This window comes from Vicugna pacos, chromosome 33 (assembly GCF_048564905.1).
Source record: "Vicugna pacos chromosome 33, VicPac4, whole genome shotgun sequence".
NCBI classification, from domain to species: domain Eukaryota; kingdom Metazoa; phylum Chordata; class Mammalia; order Artiodactyla; family Camelidae; genus Vicugna; species Vicugna pacos.
This window is the reverse complement of record NC_133019.1, coordinates 12,732,358-12,753,787: the sequence shown is the minus strand read 5'-3', so window position 1 is coordinate 12,753,787 and position 21,430 is coordinate 12,732,358. Positions and strand designations below refer to the sequence as shown.

General features: G+C 41.3%; 1 protein-coding gene across 4 annotated transcripts in view; it reads right to left on the bottom strand.

Annotated features, from left to right (window-relative positions):
* Window positions 1-21,430, bottom strand: part of SIK3 (SIK family kinase 3) — a 210,011-nt gene that overhangs the window by 40,202 nt on the left and 148,379 nt on the right. For all 4 annotated transcript variants that reach the window (XM_015242201.3, XM_015242203.3, XM_015242202.3 and 1 more), the window contains exons 5-6: window positions 10,406-10,530; window positions 9,748-9,871 (exon numbers count right to left, since the gene is read on the bottom strand). In XM_015242201.3, the coding sequence (XP_015097687.2) occupies window positions 9,748-9,871; window positions 10,406-10,530 (249 nt within the window). The remainder of the gene's footprint in view (window positions 1-9,747; window positions 9,872-10,405; window positions 10,531-21,430) is intronic.

The following is a 21,430-nucleotide window of genomic DNA, read 5'->3' as shown; positions in this document are numbered from 1 at the left end:
ATATTAATTCTTTTTTCTTTAAGCACTTTTTTTTTAACATTTTTTATTGATTTATAATCATTTTACAATGTTGTGTCAAATTCCAGTGTTCAGCACAATTTTTCAGTTATACATGAACATATATATATTCATTGTCACATTTTTTTCTCTGTGAGCTACCATAAGATTTTGTGTATAATTCCCTGTGCTATACAGTATAATCTTGTTTATCTATTCTACATAATTCTTTTTTCCATAAAGAATCCAGATGCAGATGGACAAAGACACCTATTTCCAGGACTCTCTTGATACTTAGAATAACTTGCCAGATACGCATTCATTGAGAATTAAAATAGTCAAAGGCAGGTGGCTTCTGAAGTCAGAGTGCAAGGGTTCAAATCTCAGCTCTGCCACTTCCTAGCTGTGTAATTCCGGGTGTGTCCCTTAATCATACCTCGCCTCAACTGTGTATCAAGTGACAAGAGAAGCCTATCTCACAGGGTTGTTTTGAATATTAAATAGGTTAATGCAACAATATCTGGTACAGAGAAAGTGTTCAGCGGATGTTAGCTGTTATACAAATCCCTGGACTCCTTCCACTTAGAATTTCCTCCCTTACTCTGTCTTCCTTTACAGAGCTGCTGAGACTAGGAGACAGTGCTTGAAAAGGGTAACCCTAAATAGGGCAGTACCCATACCTCCCCATTCTTTTTCTATCATATTAGGTAAGATCACGAAGATGGTCAGGGGAGGCTTGCTTAACTCCCAGGGAGATCTAGCCTCTTTCCTGACAGTCTGTGTTCACTAACATGAAAGCGCTACACACACTGTCTCCCCAAAGGCAGAGCGAACCTTAAAAGAGTTCTGGGAAGGGAACTGTGTTGAGGACTCTGAGTCCCTTAGTATATGGAGACTGATGGGTGAGCTACTTTAATCTCCTCTCCCGTCCCCTCTAAACAAAGCGCTTTTAGCCAAGCAAGACGTTGTGTGGTTCCTGATGAGTAAGCCGATCAGGGCAGCGTTGTTTGCATCCAAGCAGAAGCTTTCTGGCAGTAGCTGCACAAAAGTCTCCAACAGAGCATTATGCAAGCCTGGCTCTTGCATTCCCAGTGATCAAATGCTTATGTAATATCACAATTAATTAAGTCACAATGAAGTCTAATCAATAAGGACTCAAAAACATTGTCCACAAGAGATCACTATGCACTTGCGTCAGTGCAGCTTTTTCACTGTAAATTAATCTTCCTCCAGCTAAATAAATGACTGATCTTACTACACTCACTAGCAGGTAGTATAACTGGTGAGTAAGACAAACGAGGCTTTAAGAAGTAGGCCTCTGATAGTTTTAAAAAATATACTGGTAGTGAATGAGTTTGGTGCTCAAAAAATCCATGTTGTTGGCTTCCCTCAGTGGGAGCGGAAGTCAGGGGGAGGCATCTCCAACACAGGTGGCTGGGCCAGGTCTCATCTTCTGCCAGTGGCTCAAAAACACAGCAAGTTCCAACTTTTAATCCTTCTATATTTGATTTAATTTAGGCTCAGGGTTTTTACCTAACTGTTGTCTGGGATGCTCGGAGACGTTTAATCCCAAAACACTGGTCTCGATCAAACTAATCTCACTTGAGACGTTGAAAGCCAACTCCACAGTAGATCAAAACTCTTCTAAAACTAGAAGCCACTTGGCCTGGTCATTTATATCATAATCTATATAACAAAAGTTCATAAACCCAGTTAATAATTCAGGTCATCAGTGAGTTAGCTCTCACTTTAATAAACAAAACACAAAAGTCTGATGGAAGATTCTATAGGTAAGTGGTGATGATTCAATTTTTCATTAAAAAAAATTTACCGAATGCTGACCCCATACTAGATGCTGTTGTCTTAGGGAAGCTTACGTGAGTGTGAAACAGCTCCGACATCAAGGAGCTTGCATTCCAGGGGAGAGGGGAGGAAGACATCTACCTAATTATTAAGCTAGGTGATATAAAATCGATCCAGCCTGGAATAAATCCTCTTTAACATTTTCACCACTGTCATTCAACTTGAGAGTATGTCTTTAGTATGTCTCAGGATGTCCATGAAGGGAAGTTTATAACAACCAAACAAGACCAGGCCTAGAAATATCCCCTAATTGCGAGGACACTTCATTCCACACATTACTGACAATAAAGAGATGCTTAGAATTCTTGAACTAGCTGTATCCATTTGTACAGCATGGCCTCCCACACAGCTGTAGATACTGTGGAATTCAACTTGGCTAAAAAAGCTAGACAATAGGGCCTTCCCCGCTCACCACCCAAGTGCTGATTTATATACTACACCAGCTCTGCTGGAGTCTCTAGATGCTTCTGGCAGAAAAATGGATGAACTCAGTTCAAGTCTATGACAGCAGCCTAAGGAAAAAAGGATCTTGTTCTTTAGGACTTCCTTCAACCACCTTAGCTTCTGTAGGACAGCACCAGCAGGTCTGACGAGCTGGAGGTGGCAGGCTACAGCCTCCATACAGAGAATTAACTCTAGGTCTAATGGCGTGCAGTTATGCCCAGAAACTAGAGGTGTAAGCAGAAGAAGGACTCAGGGTCAGACTCCAGGTTTCCTTTACATGCACTTGAAACTTTATGGTACTTGAAGGATGCCTAAGATGAGAAATGACTAAACAATCATCTGCATTCATCTTCTCCTTGCCTTATCCTCTGACAGCACTCTCCGATGAGCCTTGGGCAGGCCTATGATGGTAGGCACCGCCAAGCACGTGTGCGTCCCTGCGGGCAGGGAGGTCATACGGGTAACGCAGCAACTGTCTACTCATTTCCTACATTAGGTTGCTTCTCATTTTCTGTGCTTAATCCTACAAAAATTTTTATTCCAATTTAGGGAATTACTTGTCTGCCATTAAAAAGTGGCCACATTTAGGATACTTCTGTTGGCCTTCTCTGAGTCTTTCATGTGAACTTATACTGTAAATATTAGTTCTTTCTAAGTAGTTAAAATATTACATAGTTTATTTCTAAGTACTAACAGACAACGTGGTTGACTGCATGGTTAGCTATTCACCAGCATCTGAAGCCAGCTCTGGTAAGGCTTGAGTAAAACTCTTTTGCCATGACGCGGGGGTGGAGGGGCGGAGGGATCCAAGTTGCTCACAGGAAATACTGTGGACATTGGAAAAGCAGAGGAAGTGGTTTGTTTATCTTGCCCTTTCTTTGCAGCAGTGTGGTGGAGGAGAACAAACACTGAATCTGAGCACCGACTTAGTCATTTACTACCTGTGTGGCTTTAGGCAAGTCAACTAATTTCTCTAAACTTCAGCTTCTTAAACTTCATTGGCAAAATGATAAATCCCGTGTGTCCATACCAATTCCGGAGTACAATTACACAGCTCAAATTAGACCAAGTACAGGAAATATTTTGCAAACTTCAAAGCCCTAAAGAAATGTAAATTACTGTCACTGATATTATTATTTGAATTATTTGGTAGTTAGCCCTGTAACAAACCCATGCACCCATTCCTTCATTCATTTAACAAATACTTACTGAGCGCCTACCTACCAGGACCCATGCACTGTCCTAAGCCCTGAGAGTGAACAAAACCAAAACCTTATTACAGTCAAGAGGCAGTGGGGGCGTGGGGGGGTCTAGCTTAGTGGTTGAGCACATGCTTAGCGTACGCAAGGTCCTGGGTTCAATTCCCAGTACCTCCTCTAAAAATAAATAAGAAAACCAAATTACTTCCCCACCACGAAAAAATTTAAGAAACAAAACAAAACAAAGCAAAACAACCCCCTCAAAAACAAAACAAAACAAACAAACAAACAAAAAGAGGCAGTGGGGATGAGGACTGGGGACACAATAAACACATACTGTAGTGGTAGCGGTGAGTGCTGTGAAAAAAAAAAAAGAAGGCAGAATGATGGGAAGAGAATGATGGAGTAGTCAGGAAAGGCCCCTCTGAGGGACACCGAAGCAGAGAGCTCAAGTGAGGTGAGGAAGCAAGCCGTGTGAATATCTGAGGGAACAGGGACGCGTGCGCTCGGCAAGCCTGAGAAACAGCAAGGACATGTGTGTGACTGGAGCTCAGGGCAGGGGATGAAGGGCAGAGGGAAATGAGATTGGGTGGCATGGGGGAAGCACAGCTGTGCCCTGTGGCCATAATGATAATGACTTTCTGAATTGTTTTCTAAGTGTAAATAAGAGCCACTGGAGGGTTTTGGGGGGGGGGGTTCTATCTACTATTTCTTTATTATTTAGTAAATCCTACCACACTCCAGGTTCTATGCTGAGCTGTAACAACGGTGAACAAAGCATCTTTCATCTAGTTCTCTAAGCTCACAGTCTGGGGTGGAAGACGCGCAATGAAAGAAATAATTTCAATAAAATGTCTGGGAAGTCCTATGATAAAAGAAAACTTGGTAGACATTATCTAGATTTGTATTTCTAGCCCATCTTGTCCCTTACTCTAGAATACAGCCATGGGCGGTGTCCGGTGGAGAGAGGAAAAGGGTCCCAGGCAGAGAGAACTGCTCCAGAGAACAACACTCGTTTGGGGAACGAGCAGGAACGGCACAGTGGGACCTGAGGCCCAAGAGATGGGCAGGAGCCGGGTCACGGAGGTATTTCCCTGCCATTGTTCTCCAAACAGCAGTCATGAGATCAGTTTAGTAAGTCCTAATGAGCACTTTTAATGTAATAGAATAAAATGTATTAGTATGCACTGCACATAGTAAAGGCAGGTTTTTTGCTTTTTAAAAAAACTTTTTAAAAAACTTTATCTTACAACTTTTTTTCGTTCAACTGTGTGTGTGTGTGTGTGTGTGTGTGTGTGTGTGTGTGTGTGTATTTTCCAAGTCACAGTATAAAATGTATTTTTTACTATGGTCATGGTCAAAAATGAAGTCAGTGCTCTAGCCATATTAAGGAGTGAACTTTGGCCTAGAGGCAACGGTAAACCACTGAAAACTTTAAGCTGGAAAATGGTATAATCAGATGTATGTGTGTGTTTGTGTGTGTGGTGGGGTATTTTGTTTGTTTTGATGTATGTATTTTAGAAAGATTATTCGTGCAGCTGTGTGGAGAATGCATTAGAGAAGGATAAGGCTGGAAGTCAGGAATCCATTTAATTGGTTATATTTCACTAAGGTAAGGGCCACTACAGAAGTGGCTACAGGAATGGAGGGTTGAAAGCACAGGATTTGGTAACAGTGGCTGTGGTAAGGGTGAGAGAGGAGGAATCAAGGCTTGTTTCTGTCTTGGTCAGATGTTCATGCCGTTCACTAAGACAGGGAACATGGAACAGAGCAAATGTAGGGAGGGAGTTAAATTCAGTTTCAAAAATGTTTCCATTGATATGATTTCATGACATGCAAGTGAAGCTGACTGGTAGCAACTGGTTGGATAAATAGCCCTTCCTCCCAGAGGAGAGGTCTGGGCCAGAGAGTTAATTGAGTGTCACCTGGAGACTGAACATCACTGCGATCACTGAAGCCACGGCAGTAAATAAGATGGCTCAGAAAGATGGTATAAAGAAGAAAAGATTTAAAGGATGAACAGAGAAAGAGAAATCTGGCAGACAAGGTGCATCCAGAGAGACAGGAGGAAAACTGGAGAATGTGGTGTCTGAGAGGCAATGAAAAAAATGTGTTTTAAAAAATAAGGAATGACTCAACAATAAGAAAACAAATAACCCAATTAAAACATGGGCAAAACATTCATTCACCAAAGAGGATATACAGATGGTACATACAGATATGAAATGTTCACTATCACACATCATCAGGGAACTGCAGATTGAAATAAGACGATATAATTTCACACCTACTAGAAACAAAAATCCAAAGCACCGACAACACCAAATGCTGGCAAAGATGTGGATGGGAGCAACAGGTACTCTCTCTCATTGCTGGTGGAAATGCAAAATGGTTCAGCCACTTTGTAAGATAGCTTGGCTGTTTCTTACAAAACTTAATATACTCTTACCATACAATCCAGCAATCATGCTCCTTGGTATTTACTCAAATCAGTTAAAAACTTCTGTCTACACAAACAATAGCTACCTGCACATGGATGTTTATAGCAGCTTTATTCATAACTGCCAAAACCTGGAAGCAACCAAGATGTTCATCAGCAGGTGAATGGACAAATAAACTGTGGTACATCCAGACAATGGAATATTATTCAGCATTAAAAAGATGTAAGACATTAATGTTAAAAAAAAAAAGACATAAAGGAACCTTATATGCACATCACTAAGTGAAAGAAGCCAATCTGAAAAGGCTACGTACTGTATGATTCCAACTATATGACGTTCTGGAAAAGACAGAACTGTGGACACAGTAAAATGACTGCTGGCTGTCAGAGTTAATGGGGAGGGAGGAATGAATAGGCACTGAGAATTCTTAGGGCAGCGAAACTGCTCTGTATGATACTATGATGGTGCATACATGTCATTATATATTTGTACAATACCAAGAGCAAGCCCTAATGCAGACTATGGACTTCAGATGCTAATCTAATGTAGTGTTGATGCAGGCTGACCGATTATAACAAATGTTCTGCTTTGGTGCAGGATATTGACAGAAGAGGAGGCTCTGTGTGAGGCAGTTGGGAGTATATGGGAGTTCTCAGTACTTTCTGCTTAATTTTGCTATGAACCCAAAACTGCTCTAAAAATAAAGCTTATTTAAAAAAAAAGAAAGATAGGAGTGGTACATTTTTAGCATTTAGCATTAAATACTGCTGCTCAGTCATTAAGATAAAGACCAAGGATGTCCAGCAGATGATGACAAGATCACTGGTGACTCTGGCCAGAGCAATCTACTAGACCTCTTCTCTGCTTCCTTTCAGAGTGAAATCGGAAAGAGTTGTGTCTATTTCCTTTCTCCATTTCCCTTCTATTCCTTTTCAGTTGTCTCCCCATGAATTAGGTTTTTGCTCCTGCTCCTCCACCAAAACTGTACTTTGAGATTATCAGTGAGCTCCAAATTTCCAAATCCGACATTCAGTTCTGTCTGGCTGTTAGTGTAACTGATGCCATCCTGGGTCTGTTCAGTTCCTCCTGTCCTTCCACTGACCCTACCTCGGACTGTACCGTGTCGAGGGCACTGTAGTTAACAGACACTGTTTACGATCGTTAGGTCCAGGTGGCCTCTATGCTCTGGCAGATTGCAAACAACAATAAAGACCTTCACTGACATATTCCCAGTGCCCACGAGACTAGTTACCCATTCACAAATCTTGACTTAGGAATGCACTTCCTGTTTCCAAGCACATACCTTCATACCCTTAGGTTAACTATAAAACCGTCCCCTTGGCAGCGTGGGGTACAGCTGTGAATGCCTCTGGATCACTGTCTGCTCGATCCTACCCTGTGAGTAAGTTTCCCTGCAGTAAGCTTACCCACTGGTCATATGGAGCAGCCTGCCTTGTTTTTCGGTCTCAAGATGCCTTCTCAGTTCGGTGGGCACCTTTCATGCCCTCCATCCTCCAGCGAGTTCTCAGTTGTCTTATCTGACCTGTCAGCAGCACTCCACACAGTTCACTTCTTCGTCCTTGAAACATTTTCCTCACTTGTTTTCCAGGACAGCAGACTCTCTGGCTTACCTTCCCAGCCATTTCTATGCTGATCCCCCTTCATACTTCCTGATCTCTGAATATCGTGTGTCCCAGAGATCAATCCTCCGACCTCTTGTCTTCTCTATAATCACAGCCTAAAAAGAGATCTTATCTCATAGCTTTAAATTTCATCCATACACTGATCGTTCCTAAATGGACATCCCTAGCCCGTAACTCCCAACTCAGGTACAGTCCTATAGTCAGCTGCCCACACAAGATCTCAACCTAGACGTCCAATGGGCATCTCAGACTAACACAGCTGAAACATCTCTCCAAAATGTAAGGATTCTTCCCCAGCCGTCCCCATCTCTGTTAGCAGCAATTTCTCCTTCCAGCTGCTCAAGCCCAAAACCCTGCAGTCACCTTTAATTACTCTCTTTCTCTCACATTTAATCCAACATAAATGTTGCTGGAGCCAGACTGCCTAGGTTCAAATTCCAGTTTAGTCACTTAGTAGCTGTGTTATCTTGGGAAAACTGCTAAACGTCTCCCGGCTTCGGTTTTATCACCTATAAAATGGGGATCATGGTCTCATGTATCTTACGGGATTGTTAAAATAATCTTACGGAGTTAATGCTTGCGAAATGCTTGGAACGGTGCCTGCCACACAGCAGGTACTATCTCTTGAATCGGACTGCTTCTTACCGTCCCCACCTCCACACCCTAGTCCGGGAACTACACACCAACATCTCTCATCTGGATTATTGCAAAACTCCTCCTAACTGGTCTCTCTCCTTTGGCCCTCGAACCTTTCACCCAACAGCACTGCCAAGATGATTTTTTTTTTAAAACAAAAGTCACCGTAAAATTCTTTCTATATTTTCGTATGGTAGAAAATTGTCAATTGATAAAAGTTAGAACAAAAAGAAAAGTCAGATAATGTCACTCCTCTGTTGAAATCCTCCAATCCTTTGCAATTCACTCAGACTGTAAACCAAGGTCTTGTCTCTGACTGACTGGGCCCTTGAAGTGAGTGTGCTCTTGTTCCCCTGACCTCATCTCTCCTGTCCCCTCATTCATTCTTTTCTAGCTTGGAGGCTTCCATCCTGTTCCTGTAACACACAAGCATGCTCCCTCCCTGGGGAGCCTGCACTCGATGGTCCCTCTGCCTGGGAAGTTCTTCCCTACCCAGCACAGCTTCCGCCCTCACCTTCTTTAGGTCTTTGCTGAAATGTCGATTTCTCAGTGAAGGGGTTCGCTGAAATACTTTATAACCTCCCACCCACCATCCCTAAACCCACCTCTTTATTTTATCTTTCTTCTAAAATGCAAGTTGAGAAATAAAATTTCTAAAATTTATTCTAAATGCCATTCCCATTTATTCTAAAATGCAATTCCCATGTGCTTATACTGTGTTGCCAACCCATTGGACATACACTCTGTACATTGTTCCTTAAACTGAAAAATATGATTAAGCAAAACTAAGTAGGTGGCTTACAGCATTGTCTTCCAAACAGTCTTTTCTAATGGGCGCGAAAACGGACGGTGATGAAATCCTGTAGACTCTGGCTGTCTGGTGTCTGTTTCCAGTGTTAAATTCTCCCAAGAGCTACCTACCCCACTGCCCACACTCTTTTAAAAAGTATTTCTTTATTTGAGTTTGGGGACGATTGTCACAGAAGCAGGAAATGTAGCAGCAGCAAGACTAAGATGCCAGCCTGCTTTATCCTTGGCATCTGACTGCCGCATCTCAGTGGGACCCCAGTAAATGGAAAGATTAGCCTGAGAAAGGGTGGCAGGTGGGGTGAAGCCGGGGTGAAACAGGAATACCCACTGCCCTGCTACCACGTGATGGGTCTATTAACCCCACAGACATGGTTTAATTCAGTCCTCATAGTAGCAGCCCTCACGAAACTGTCACCACTTACCCAAGAGGAAACTAAAGCTCAGACAGACTTAGCAACCTGCCACACAACACTAGGAGCTCTGTGCAGAGCCCAGAGCCAAACTCGGGCAAATTCAGGCAGGGCCACCCGATGCCAAAGCCTAGACTCTCTGTTCCCAGAGAACCTTGCCTCCGGAGACGTCAATTCAGCAAACTGGAGCTAAGAAAGTTTGTTAAATGGGCCACTTATACTCCATCACTCAATTCCTGGGATAACTTCGCATGTCTGACTCTCCATGAACCCAGTCATAGCTGTGTGCTGGCAACTCCCTTACCTGTGGACATAAAAAACGGGATGCGGAACTTCCCACTCAACACCCGGGCCCGCAGGTTCTGCAGCGTGCTCCCGTCAAACGGCAGGGCACCACACACAAGCACGTAGAGGACGACTCCAAGGCTCTGCACCCCAGACAGAGAGCAGTACAATTAATCACATCAGCGCAAACAGAAGAGGCCATTATAGTGTGTGTGTGAAGACGACAGTGAGTCATGCACGAGATAATGCAACAAACGTTTTCTTCTTTTTTTATGAGAAATAATATGGGGCACTGTCAAGGTCAATCATCTGTAGAATAGTTAGCATTCTCCTTTGCCTCCAGACATTAATTTTAGGTAACATATCTAGAATTTCTCTCAGTACCCATCCTAAGGAGAAGGCAAGTGGCAACAACAGAAAGAACCTCTGCTCTTGGCAAGGGCACCCGTCCAAGCTTGCCTTGGGGATTTTATCTTATTTTTTTTGCAGATGCAAAGGAGGAGGTTGAAATCTGTGGCTCAGTCTGTAAGATGAATGTTGGAGGAAAGTCTCAAAGCAGTGGGAATTCAAAGAACAGGTGATCAAAAAAAAATCTCAATTCTCATGCAGCATTGTGTGTTGTCCAGGATGAGGACAGCTGTCATCAATCAAGGGTGTAAGAGAAGGCAGTTACGTACCCAGATGTCCACTTTGGGCCCGTCATACTCCTTTCCTTCAAAGAGTTCAGGTGCAGCGTAGGGAGGGCTGCCGCACCAGGTCTTCAGCAGCTGCCCAGGAGTGAAGAGGTTACTGAAGCCAAAATCTAGAAAGGCAAATGGACATAATTCATGGTATCTTTACCCAGTGAGTACTCGTTTCTAGCCACTGGAATAAAGGTTGTGGATCACTGAGTTTGACTATCAAAAACGAAAAGAGAACCTTTAGAAATGACATAACCAGCCACTTAAAATAATAGTGAAAGAGAAATGATGGACTGGAATGTAAAAGATACCTGATTAACTAAAAGTAAACGTGATTGGTTTATGTCGGCAAAACCAGCACCGTCGTCCCCTTCACAAACCTGGACTGAGTGAGGCGAGTAGTACTTATTCCTTTAAGAACAAAAATGAAACTGGATGATGACTGACATTAAGACTACATCAGAATCATTAAAATGTGTTAAGTCTACTCAACTGGACCCAGGATTTTCAGATTTATTTTTTACTTCTTATGACAAACACATGTCTGATCACCTGAGACACAGTGACTTTAAAAATTAGACAAAGTGACTTTATTATCATCAGGGTAGCTTTCAAAATAAAGGCTATGCAACTTAGTTACAGTTGAACCAAGAACTGTGTACATTTTAGCTTTAAATTGTTTTGCCTTTAAATTCCCCCCTTCCCCTCTCCCCGTCCCACTGTGTGAAGACAGAGTAGATGGAGGATAGGAAGGGTGAGGAATACTAAGAGAATGACCAAGGATGGCAGGCCAAAGGATAGTCTCATAGACTCAGAAATGCTTTTATGCACATAAATCTTTACATGAACAGTGTGCATGACTGACAGGCTGGAACTCCCTCCTGCCCCAGGCCCACCACGTTCCCACAGTCACAGCACCTGAAGACACTGAGCACCTGCCTCCCGGCCAAACGCTCCCCCTTTCCTAGTTTTACTCTTGCTGACAACTCCGTCTCCTTCTGCTATATGATTATCTCCTTCTTACCTTCTCCAGAAGGTGTTTTCTAGCAAGGCACGTGCTGACCTTGACCTGTATTTTCTCAGGGCTAGCTCTTCTGGCCCCACAGCGTCCACTATCACTTGTTTGGTGATAATTCTCCAAACTTACGTCTCGGGCCCCAGTACCACTCTTAAGTTTCTGACGTGAACTTCCAATACTTGCCTGAGAAGAAACATCTCACTGTTTTCCAAAATCAAATCTGCTTGTCCAGTGATGTTCCCATGTTCGTTAATGGCATTACCGCCCCATTACTAGGAGCACTGGAATCTCTGTTCCTCTCTCCCTGTCATTTCCATTTCAAGCTGGTGGTCCGACTTCCAGTGCCTAAGCGTGTCTTGAACTCGTCTCCTTTCCATTGCCATTCCTACCATCTCAGTTCACACTGTTATTACCTCTAACCCAGACTGACGCTCCTGCTTCCCAACTATTTCATTTCCCTCTCAGCCACCCTTTCGGAGCACAGCAAACATTCCACCAATCACATCATGCTGCCTCCTCAATCGGAAACATTGGTGCTCCCTTCCACTTACAGAAGAGTCTAGTTCTCTTAGCATTGCCATTTAAGGTCCTTCACAACCCAGGGCCACCCTACCTTTCCAACTCATCCTGGCCATTCCAGCATTACTAGACTAGTCACATCCTGTGTTAACATGCCTTTCTTAGGCTATTTCCTCTCTGTGCCAAGCCTTTTCCTTTCCTTTCCACATTGGAAATATCACCCATTTTCAAGGTCCTGTCAAATATTACTTCCTGCATGAAGCCTTAACTGACTGCCACCACAAAGCACCACGTCAGTGGCTTCCTCCTCTGTGCTTCCACGGCCCTTTGTTTATACCTCTACAACCCAATGACAACTCTGCTTTATTTTACCCTTGGTTGTATTATGTGTTTCTATCCTCCAATAGTTAGTAAATGGGAGGGATTATTTATCTTAGTCGCCACACAGTGTTTTCACACATAGCAGGGACTCACGAAAGGGTCAGTAAATTCAACTGCAATCAAGTCACAATAAAATCACTGTGCCAGTCCTGTCACCTCTGGGCTCCTGGAGCCTTTTCATACCGACTGGCAGCTGGCCAGCTCCCAGAGCCTCCACCTCCTAGCCATCCCTCCTAAGGTTTCAAAACACTTAACGATCAGGAGGGGCTCAGGTCGGGGCCATCATTAGAATCACTGTAGCTGCTCCAAAGAGAAATCAAATACTCTCACTCATCAACGCAAAATAAATGCCTCTTCTGCCAAGTCCCCTAGATCTCCTCTAGGAAATCTGCTCTACCTTCTTCGCACTCACTTATTACTTCGTATTTCTCTTTTATTTTGGTTATTTCCATATACAAATATCCTATTCTTCTAGCACTTTAAAAACGCCCTATCTCTCTAGTAGTAAAATATCCCCTTTCTAGTTCCTTAAGAAAAACTTACTCGTCTCTGACTCTCTCACATTACCTAGCATACTGTTCAACAAGCGTTGACTATGAATGCAACTGCAATTAAAGCCCTACCAATTAACCCACAACTTTTGAAACTCAATAATTTTAATTTATAATTTAAAGTCTGCATGCACTGAAACCTGTTTTTCTTAAGAGATTTGGGGATAGGGTGCTAAAAATCCCAACAAATGAGATTCAGCAGAGCAGATATCTTTGGGGAGAATCTAGAAAGAGGACCCATAATATATTTTTCAACTGGTTGGCAGAGACCTTCACCGGGTCTTTTCCCACGACTGGTCCTCCTCTGCACAGAGAGCTGATGGAATCCGTAATGACCGAGGGACTCTGTCATTGGTGTGACTGGATAGCAAAGTCCAGAAGAGAGAGTCATGGAGTATTCTGTTTGTATTTTGAATGGAGAATGCGACAGGGCAAGTAGTGAATTAAAACCACTTGATTTTATAACTTCCTCCTAAAGCAGCTTAAAGTATATAGGAAATTTCTCACTTTGAACCATGAATGCTCTATCTACAGTTAGCAACCTGTCTACCCTTTTAGTCTGCCAGGGAGGGGAAGGCACAGACTTAATGGCACGAGCTTGTTTATTTTATCTATCAAACAGGAAATCTTTACAAGGGAAATGATATGAAAGGAAGCCATCTTCAGCGATGGCTACAGACCTGGGTTGCTATTAGGTGTTTATATGAGAAATGAGTGAAGAATGAACGATGTGACTAGGGCCTGACATCTAGGGAGGGCCACGTCGGGGGAAGCACCTGCTTCCTCAACATGTTACAGCCAAACAGCTGGCTCCAACAGCCAGACCCAGTGATGGGCAGCAAGGATTCAACAATACCCCCTCCCCCACCTGCCAGCTCCTATCTTCTGTTACAGAGCAAGCAAAAATCCCCTAGCCTTGTAAACCTGGCAAGGGGTCTCCTACAACCATTCCAAGTATTACTCTTTCTTCTAACGCTAAGGTGTTACACATTTAAGCAAAATCTACTTCTCCCTGCTTGCTGTGACACTTTCCTTCCATGAAAACCAGCTTCCTCCGATTAATGGCCCTGGGGTATCCCAATTCATTCTTTAATGTACGAAACCTAACAGAATCTGACCCACGCCCCCTCTTCAGCACACACATTCCTCTAAATTCAGTTTCACGGAAAGCAGGCTGCTGTCTTGTCTTCCCGACTAGTGCCTCTTCACAAGTACTTCATACTCATCTTCAAGATTGCTGTGCAACTTGTAAGTTAAAATCCTGGCTAGTTCACAGTCCATTCAGCTATAACATATTTTCTGAAAATTCAAATGACTGATGTGAGAGAATCCTCAAATTATTGACATGTACTAAATCTGGAACTCACTCGGAAAGTTTAGTTCCTTCTAATCACCACTTCAGGGACTGAGTAACTGGGAAGGGAAGGATCCCTCCTCCATTCTCTCAGCTGCTTACCTTCGGGGACATTTTGCTACACATTTTAAGAAGACTGGAAGGAAAAAATTAGAGCAGTTAAAACGCAAACTAGTCTTTTTTGGGTTTTGTTGGGAGCTGAGGGAAGTACTGGGGGAATACTGCTGGGATGTGGAGGTGTGAGGGTACGTGGGTAACAGACAAGACATGGGACAGAATTACTGAGATTTTTGTTGGTTTTTAGTTATCTACACCTACAGACAACTGAAAAAACTGCACAATGACCCAAACTGGAAGAGAAAATTCTCATGACAAATTTAAAGCAATGTTTAAGAAAGAATGAAGAAGAATTTTTGCTGGTTTGGATCAGAAATGTCAAAGAAGCAGAGAAAGAACAGCTTTTAGAACTTAAGTTTGGTCAGTTCCCTTGAACCTATGAAAGCCTCGTTCCATTCAGTGGAATGGACTTGCTTGTCTTATTTTGGCTCAGCAGCTCTACTAAGGCTTCCTACTCTTAATGTCTCTTTCACTGTCTCCAAATAGGTTCTTCCACTTCCTTCACTCTTGTATTTAACATGGATTTCTGGAACCCTCCCAACTGGCAGAGCATTGGTGTTGGTGCCTACAAAAGCGTCAAAGGCAGAAAAGAGCTGTTCCTATGGAAGGGCCCTAAAGGAAGCAGAACTGAAGGTTGAGTGGCTGGGATCTGCAGAAGCAGAGAGGCAACACGCACGGGGTATTCTGAGCGGTGGTTGGGGAAAAGCAGAGCAAAGGCAGATCACCCAGAACTAGTGTGCTAAGTTGAGACAACAGTAAAGAAACTGTCCTGAGTGTGATACAGGGCCCACAGAGAACATGGCAAGAAATAACATTACAGCAGCATCAGGTCAGACAAAATGATAGAACGAGGACCTTAGATTCCATCCTGTGGGCTCTGCTTTTCTTTCTTTCCTTTTCTTCTATTTCCCCCAAACTTAAATTTTATTAGAGTTCAGATACAAGGAATTTGATTATGAATTAATTATAATCTTTGGTTCCTGGAGTATTCTCATCACTGCTCCACACGTGGCCTGCTTTTATTCAGATTCCTTGGTTATTATATTCTACTGTTTTTCATTTTATTCCTGACTGCCAACCCTCTGTCCTGCTTATGGAATTCCCAAGGGCATACAGGGCTGGAGACACACTGTGTCCCTACAAGTTTCTTTAAAACCACTGCACTGAAAAGAGCAGCAGGCACTATACATCACTGGGACGAAGAGGAATTTCTCAATGAGTGGCATAGGTGCATCTGATTTTTCCATACGGTAAAAACTTAAATAAGACATCGTCCTCACATATCCTAAAATCAGTTCCAGGTGGGTCACAGACTTAATGTAAAAGGTAAAACTACAAAGTTTTTTTTTTTTTGAATAAGATAATAAAGGAGACTATCTTTGCAGCCTCAGGAGAACGGAAGGATTTCTTAAGCGAGAAACAAAAAGCATAAATCATAAAGTAAGAGGTGGTAAATTTGGTTACATTAAAATTATACTAAAATGTCTATTCATTGAAGGGCATTTTAAAGAGCGTGAAATTCCCACAAAACGAGAGAAGCTATTTGTAACGCATAAAACAAAAGACACTTACTTATTATTGAAACAAAAATTCCTATAAATCAGCAAGGCAGACAACACAATAGAAAAACAGGCGAAAGACTCACATAAGCAGGCACTTCACAAAAAAGGCCAAAAGACACGGAAAGGAGTTCAATCTCATTATTAAAGATAAAAATTAAAAGCCACAATGAGATAACCATTACACACTCACCAGATGACAAAAATTACAAAGTGTAATAACACCCCGCACTGGTGAGGACACGCAGGAACAGGAGCCCTTACGCACGCGCGACACACCACTTTGGGGTTACAAAGTAAACTCTGAAAACAGACACACGGTACAGCCTAGTGACTTCACTCCTGGGTTCACACTCTTAAATGTGTAAGAATGCACATTAATGTTCTTTGCAATTTTAGTAAGAGCTCCAAACTAAAAACAATCTAAATATCCATCAATAGATAAAATGGAAAAACACCTTTGTGGTATAGCTCTGTCATGGAATACTACTCAGAAATTAAAGTGAATAAGTCACGGCTACACAAACATGGATAAATCTTGCGAACAGTGCTCTGTGAAATAAAACACAATATATTCAGTATGATTCCATTCACCTGGAGTTCAAAAACAAGCCAACGACATTAAAGATGGGCTCATTGCACATTATAGTCAATACAAATGGCATCTCTTAGAACAAAACTCCTGAGAGATGCATTACAAAGGTGGTAAAATTACGTAAAAAGAAAAAACTATCAAGTGAAGCAAGTAAGTGATTAACATGAAAATCAAGACAGTGATCACCTCTTGGGGGAAAGATGTTGCTGTGATGGGGGATGCAGTCTGGGCTCATGGAATTATCTATTTCTTTATCTAAGTGGTAATTTGCACAGATGTTCGCTTTACAGTGATGCATTAAAGCGTACATACATGGTTAATGCACATTTCTGTCTACATACATAATATTTCATAATAAGAGAAGGAAAAAAGAGAAAGGAATAGGATTCTTTTTCTCCCCTACTTCTATTTCTTGCCGTTTGGGGCCATTTCACTGGACTCTAAGCTCCATTATCATCAGGGCTCAGGAGGGCAGGGATCAGGCTATTTTTCTCACCACTAATTTTCTGCTGCCTAGAACAGTGCCTGGCAGAAGAGAAGGCGCTCATTAAATATCTTACAAATGACTCATCGATTAACTAAGAACAGAGAGGGAGGGAGGAAAAGAGAGAAGTGTTAAAAAGGAAATAAACGTATGAGAACTCAGAGCAGCCCTTAGAACAGCGAAGAGGGTAGGAACTAGGAGCTGCTTGCTGAAACAGGAATCCCATGAAGTTTTGTTGAAAACAGCAACGATAATATAAGAAGAACAGCAAACTGTGAAGACTTGAAATGTAATGATAAAGTTTACAGCTGTAGTTCGAAAAATTTTTTTAAGTTAATATTTTAATGATACATAGAACCACTGTCATAATATCATAGCAATTAGGTATAAATGATAAGCAATTCACATCATTAAAAATATTGATATTAGCATTATACTAATAAAACAACTATTTCTCAATAATCCATATTAAATAACTCATGTTAAATGATGAAGGTAGCATACATTATGTTATGGTCTGAATGCATGCTCCCAAATTCACATGTTGAAATCTTAATCCCCAGTGTGATGTTATTAGGAGGTGGGACTTCTGGGAGTCGATTAGGTCATGAGGGTGGAGTCCTCACAAATGGGACTAGTGTCTTATAAAGGAGGCTCGAGAGAGATCAGTTGGCCCTGCCACCACGTGAGGACACAGGGCACAGGCCCTAGCTATGAACCAGGAAGAGGGCCCTCAGCAGAAGGTGACCATGATGGTGCCTTAAGCTTGGACCGCCCAGCCTCCAGAACGGTAAGCAATAAATTTCTGTTGCTTATAAGCCACTCAGTCTATCCTATTACTGCAGCCCAAATGGACTAAGACACAGTACTGATAAATAATTTAAACACTCGTTTTTGTCTGTACTGTCACTGTCGTCCCTAACTGAGCAAGAGCTGCTAACACTGCAGAGACTTAGATTTGCCTTCTTTTCCTTCAACATGTCCAACTTAAGGTAAAAAGGCTTGAGAAACTAGCAAATCAAAAAACATGGAGAGCCAGAAGAAAGGGGAGGGGGAAGAAAAAACCAAAATGGGATAGTAAAAAACGAAACAAAACAGACCTAGATAACAGAGTTAATCTAATTTTGGCAAATCTTTCTGATGAATAATCTGAACTCTCCCCTAACTTTAGAATATATTTTTTTTCTGATTATAGTTTTTTTCTCTTGTATATATTGTTTTTATTGAAGTATGGTCAGTTTATAATGTATCAATTTCTAGTGTACAGCATAATGTTTGTCGTACATGAACACACATATAATCATTTTCATATTCTTTTTCACTGTAAGTTACTACAACATATTTTATATAGTTTCCTGTACTATACAGTATGAACTTGTTTTTTCAGCGAGTGTATGTGTGTGTGTGTGTATATATACATATTAGTATCTGCAAATCTCGAGCTCCCAATTTATCCTTTCCTACCCCCACTTACCTCCCCCCAGTAACCATAAGTTAGTTTTCTATGTCTGTGAGTCTGTTTCTGTTTTATGAATAAGTTTGTGTTTTTTTTTTATATTCCACACATAAGTGATATCATATGGTATTTTTCTCTCTTTCTGGCTTACTTCACTTAGAATGACAATCTCCAGGTCCAGCCATGTTGCTGCAAATGGCATTATTTTATTATTTTTTTTAAACATTTTTTATTGATTTATAATCATTTTACAATGTTGTGTCAAATTCCAGTGTAGAGCACAATTTTTCAGTTATACATGAACATATATATACTCATTGTCACATTTTTTCTCTGTGAGCTACCATAAGATCTTGTGTATATTTCCCTGTGCTTTACAGTATTATTTTATTATTTTCTATAGCTGAGTAGTATTCCATTGTATAGATATACCACCACTACTTTATCCAGTCACCTGTTCCATGTCTTGGCTATTGTAAATAGTGCCGCTATGAGCACCGGGATGCATGTATCTTTCAAATTAAGGTTCCCTCTAGATACATGCCCAGGTGTGGGATTGCTGGATCATATGGTAAGTATATTTTTAGTATTTTGAGGAATCTCCATACTGTTTTCCATAATGGCTGCACCAAACTATAATCCCACCAACAGTGTAGGAAGGTTCCCTTTTCTCCACACCCTCTCCAGCATCTACCGTTTGTGGACTTTTGAATGATGGCCATTCTGACTGGTGTGAAGTGATACCTAATTGTAGTTTTGATTTGCATTTCTCTGCTAATTAGTGATAACGAGCATTTTTTCATGTGTCTATTACCCATTTGTTATGTCTTCATTGGAGAATTGTTTGTTTAGGTCTTCTGCCCATTTTTGGATTGGGTGGTTTGTTTTTTTTTATTATTAAGCCGTATGAGCTGTTTATATATCCTGGAAATTGAGCCCTTGTCAGTCTCATCTTTTGCAAATATTTTCTCCCATTCCATAGGTTGTTTTTTGTTTTGCTTATGGTTTCCTTTGCTGTGCAAAAGCTTATACGTATAATTAGATCCCATTTGTTTATTTATTTTTAAATATTTAATTTATTTTTGGGGGGGAGATAATTAGATTTGTTTGTTTGTTTAAATCGAGGTACTGGGGATTAAACCTAGGACCTTGTGTATGCTAAGCATGCACTCTAACCACTGAGCAATACCCTCTCCATCATTTGTTTATTTTTGCTTTTATTTCTGTTGCCTGGGTAGACTGCCCTAGGGAAACACTGCTAAGATTTACGTCAGATAATGTTTTGCCTATGTTTTCTTCTAAGAGATTTACAGTGTCTTGTCTTATGTTAAGTCTTTAAGCTGCATTATAACTTTTTAACAATTCAAATCCCATAAGAGGCCAGTGAATGGACAGAGCCTAAGCATTTCTTTACAACCTCAGGCACTTTATATTCAGTCACTATCTTCTTTTAGCCTTCCGTGACTGTCATTCTAAGGAATACTGAAGTGCTGTCCTGCCGCGGTTCAGGTCAACCAGGGACCAGAATACAAGGAGGGTTCACAAGTGAAATAAACCACATCCTCGCAAGTTTCATTCACATGGCTCAGGATGAAGAGCTCTGGTGCAATACAAACGAAAACGCAGAAGAGGGGCCATGTCAATGTTAAGTAAAAAACAAGAGCAGCAGCAGCAACAAAAATAACATAGAAACTTACAGCAGAGAAGAGAATAGATACAGATTAAGTATACGTACTTCGCGGTTCTGAAGTGCACCAATAATGCTGAAGGAAGGAGGGGGAAGTGAACAGAAACCTCTAACAGGAACGTCTGTGCTCTTACGACAATACGGGATAGAGTAAGTAAATGATGGTGTATCTACTTGATATGTAGTCATTAACAATGACTATATGGGAAAATACTTGACGTAACATAAAGGATAAAAACTACATATAAAATTATAATATAGTGATTATTATTATGAAAAACATGCATGGAAAAAAAGAAATGCATTCAAAATGATAATGACAGTTTTGCAGGTGGGATTCCAGTTTGACTATTTAAAAATACTTTGTTGTTTACATTTCCTATTCTATGTTTATATTATTGCTTATTCTATATGTAAAAAAATTTTTTTTACACGTAAAGACTTTTAAAATACCATGTTGAATAATAAGAACTAAACCACTGAAAATTCTCAGGTACAAATACGACATGAAGATACTTTATATCCCTTACTCTTTATTCACAGGCAACAGGAAAATTTTATGACCTAGAGATTCAACATTAAAATAATGAATATCCTAAACAGTTACAGAAGAAAAGGGGGAAAGGAGAAGGAACTGGTTACAGGGAACACTCACACCCGCATGACCGAAGCCACATGGGTGGAGCTGTTCTCTTCATGTGGCCTATGGTCATTTATTTCTCCACTCATGAGTGGCTCCTAACATAATTTGTTAAGTCTCTTTTCCAACCCCCAACACCCTGGTTGGTTAGCATTTTTCCGCAGGCTGAAGTGGTATCTTATATCACTTTCTCTTAATACAGAGCAGCAGACTTTAATTTGAACCATATGTCTGTCTTCTAGGGATGGTTTAAATACCAGAGCTTTACTATCAATTTTGAAACTTGAAATTCTTTGCTCTAAGCAAGATCAGGAGCCAGGAGCTAGAAGGGCAGTATGTCTCTGCGGTGAGGGGAAAGAGGGAACGGATGGCATTAATTTAAAAATCAGGACAACTGCAACCGGAAATTTTCTTATTTGCCCCACCACCTCACAGCAATACCCTTGACTTCTTTTTTGGCTGACCAGGGAGCATCCCAAAGCAGATGTAATAGATCAGGCACAGCCTGCAGCCAGTTCCAAATTTTCACACTGCCTGTGAAGATAACACAGAAGGACAGCGACAAGTGAGCGCCAACCCCTCCAAGAGTAACTTGTGCTTAATTTTACGTTCTTGCTGTTAGAAGTAAACAGCTTGGAAGTAGGGGACAGAGGAAAAAAGT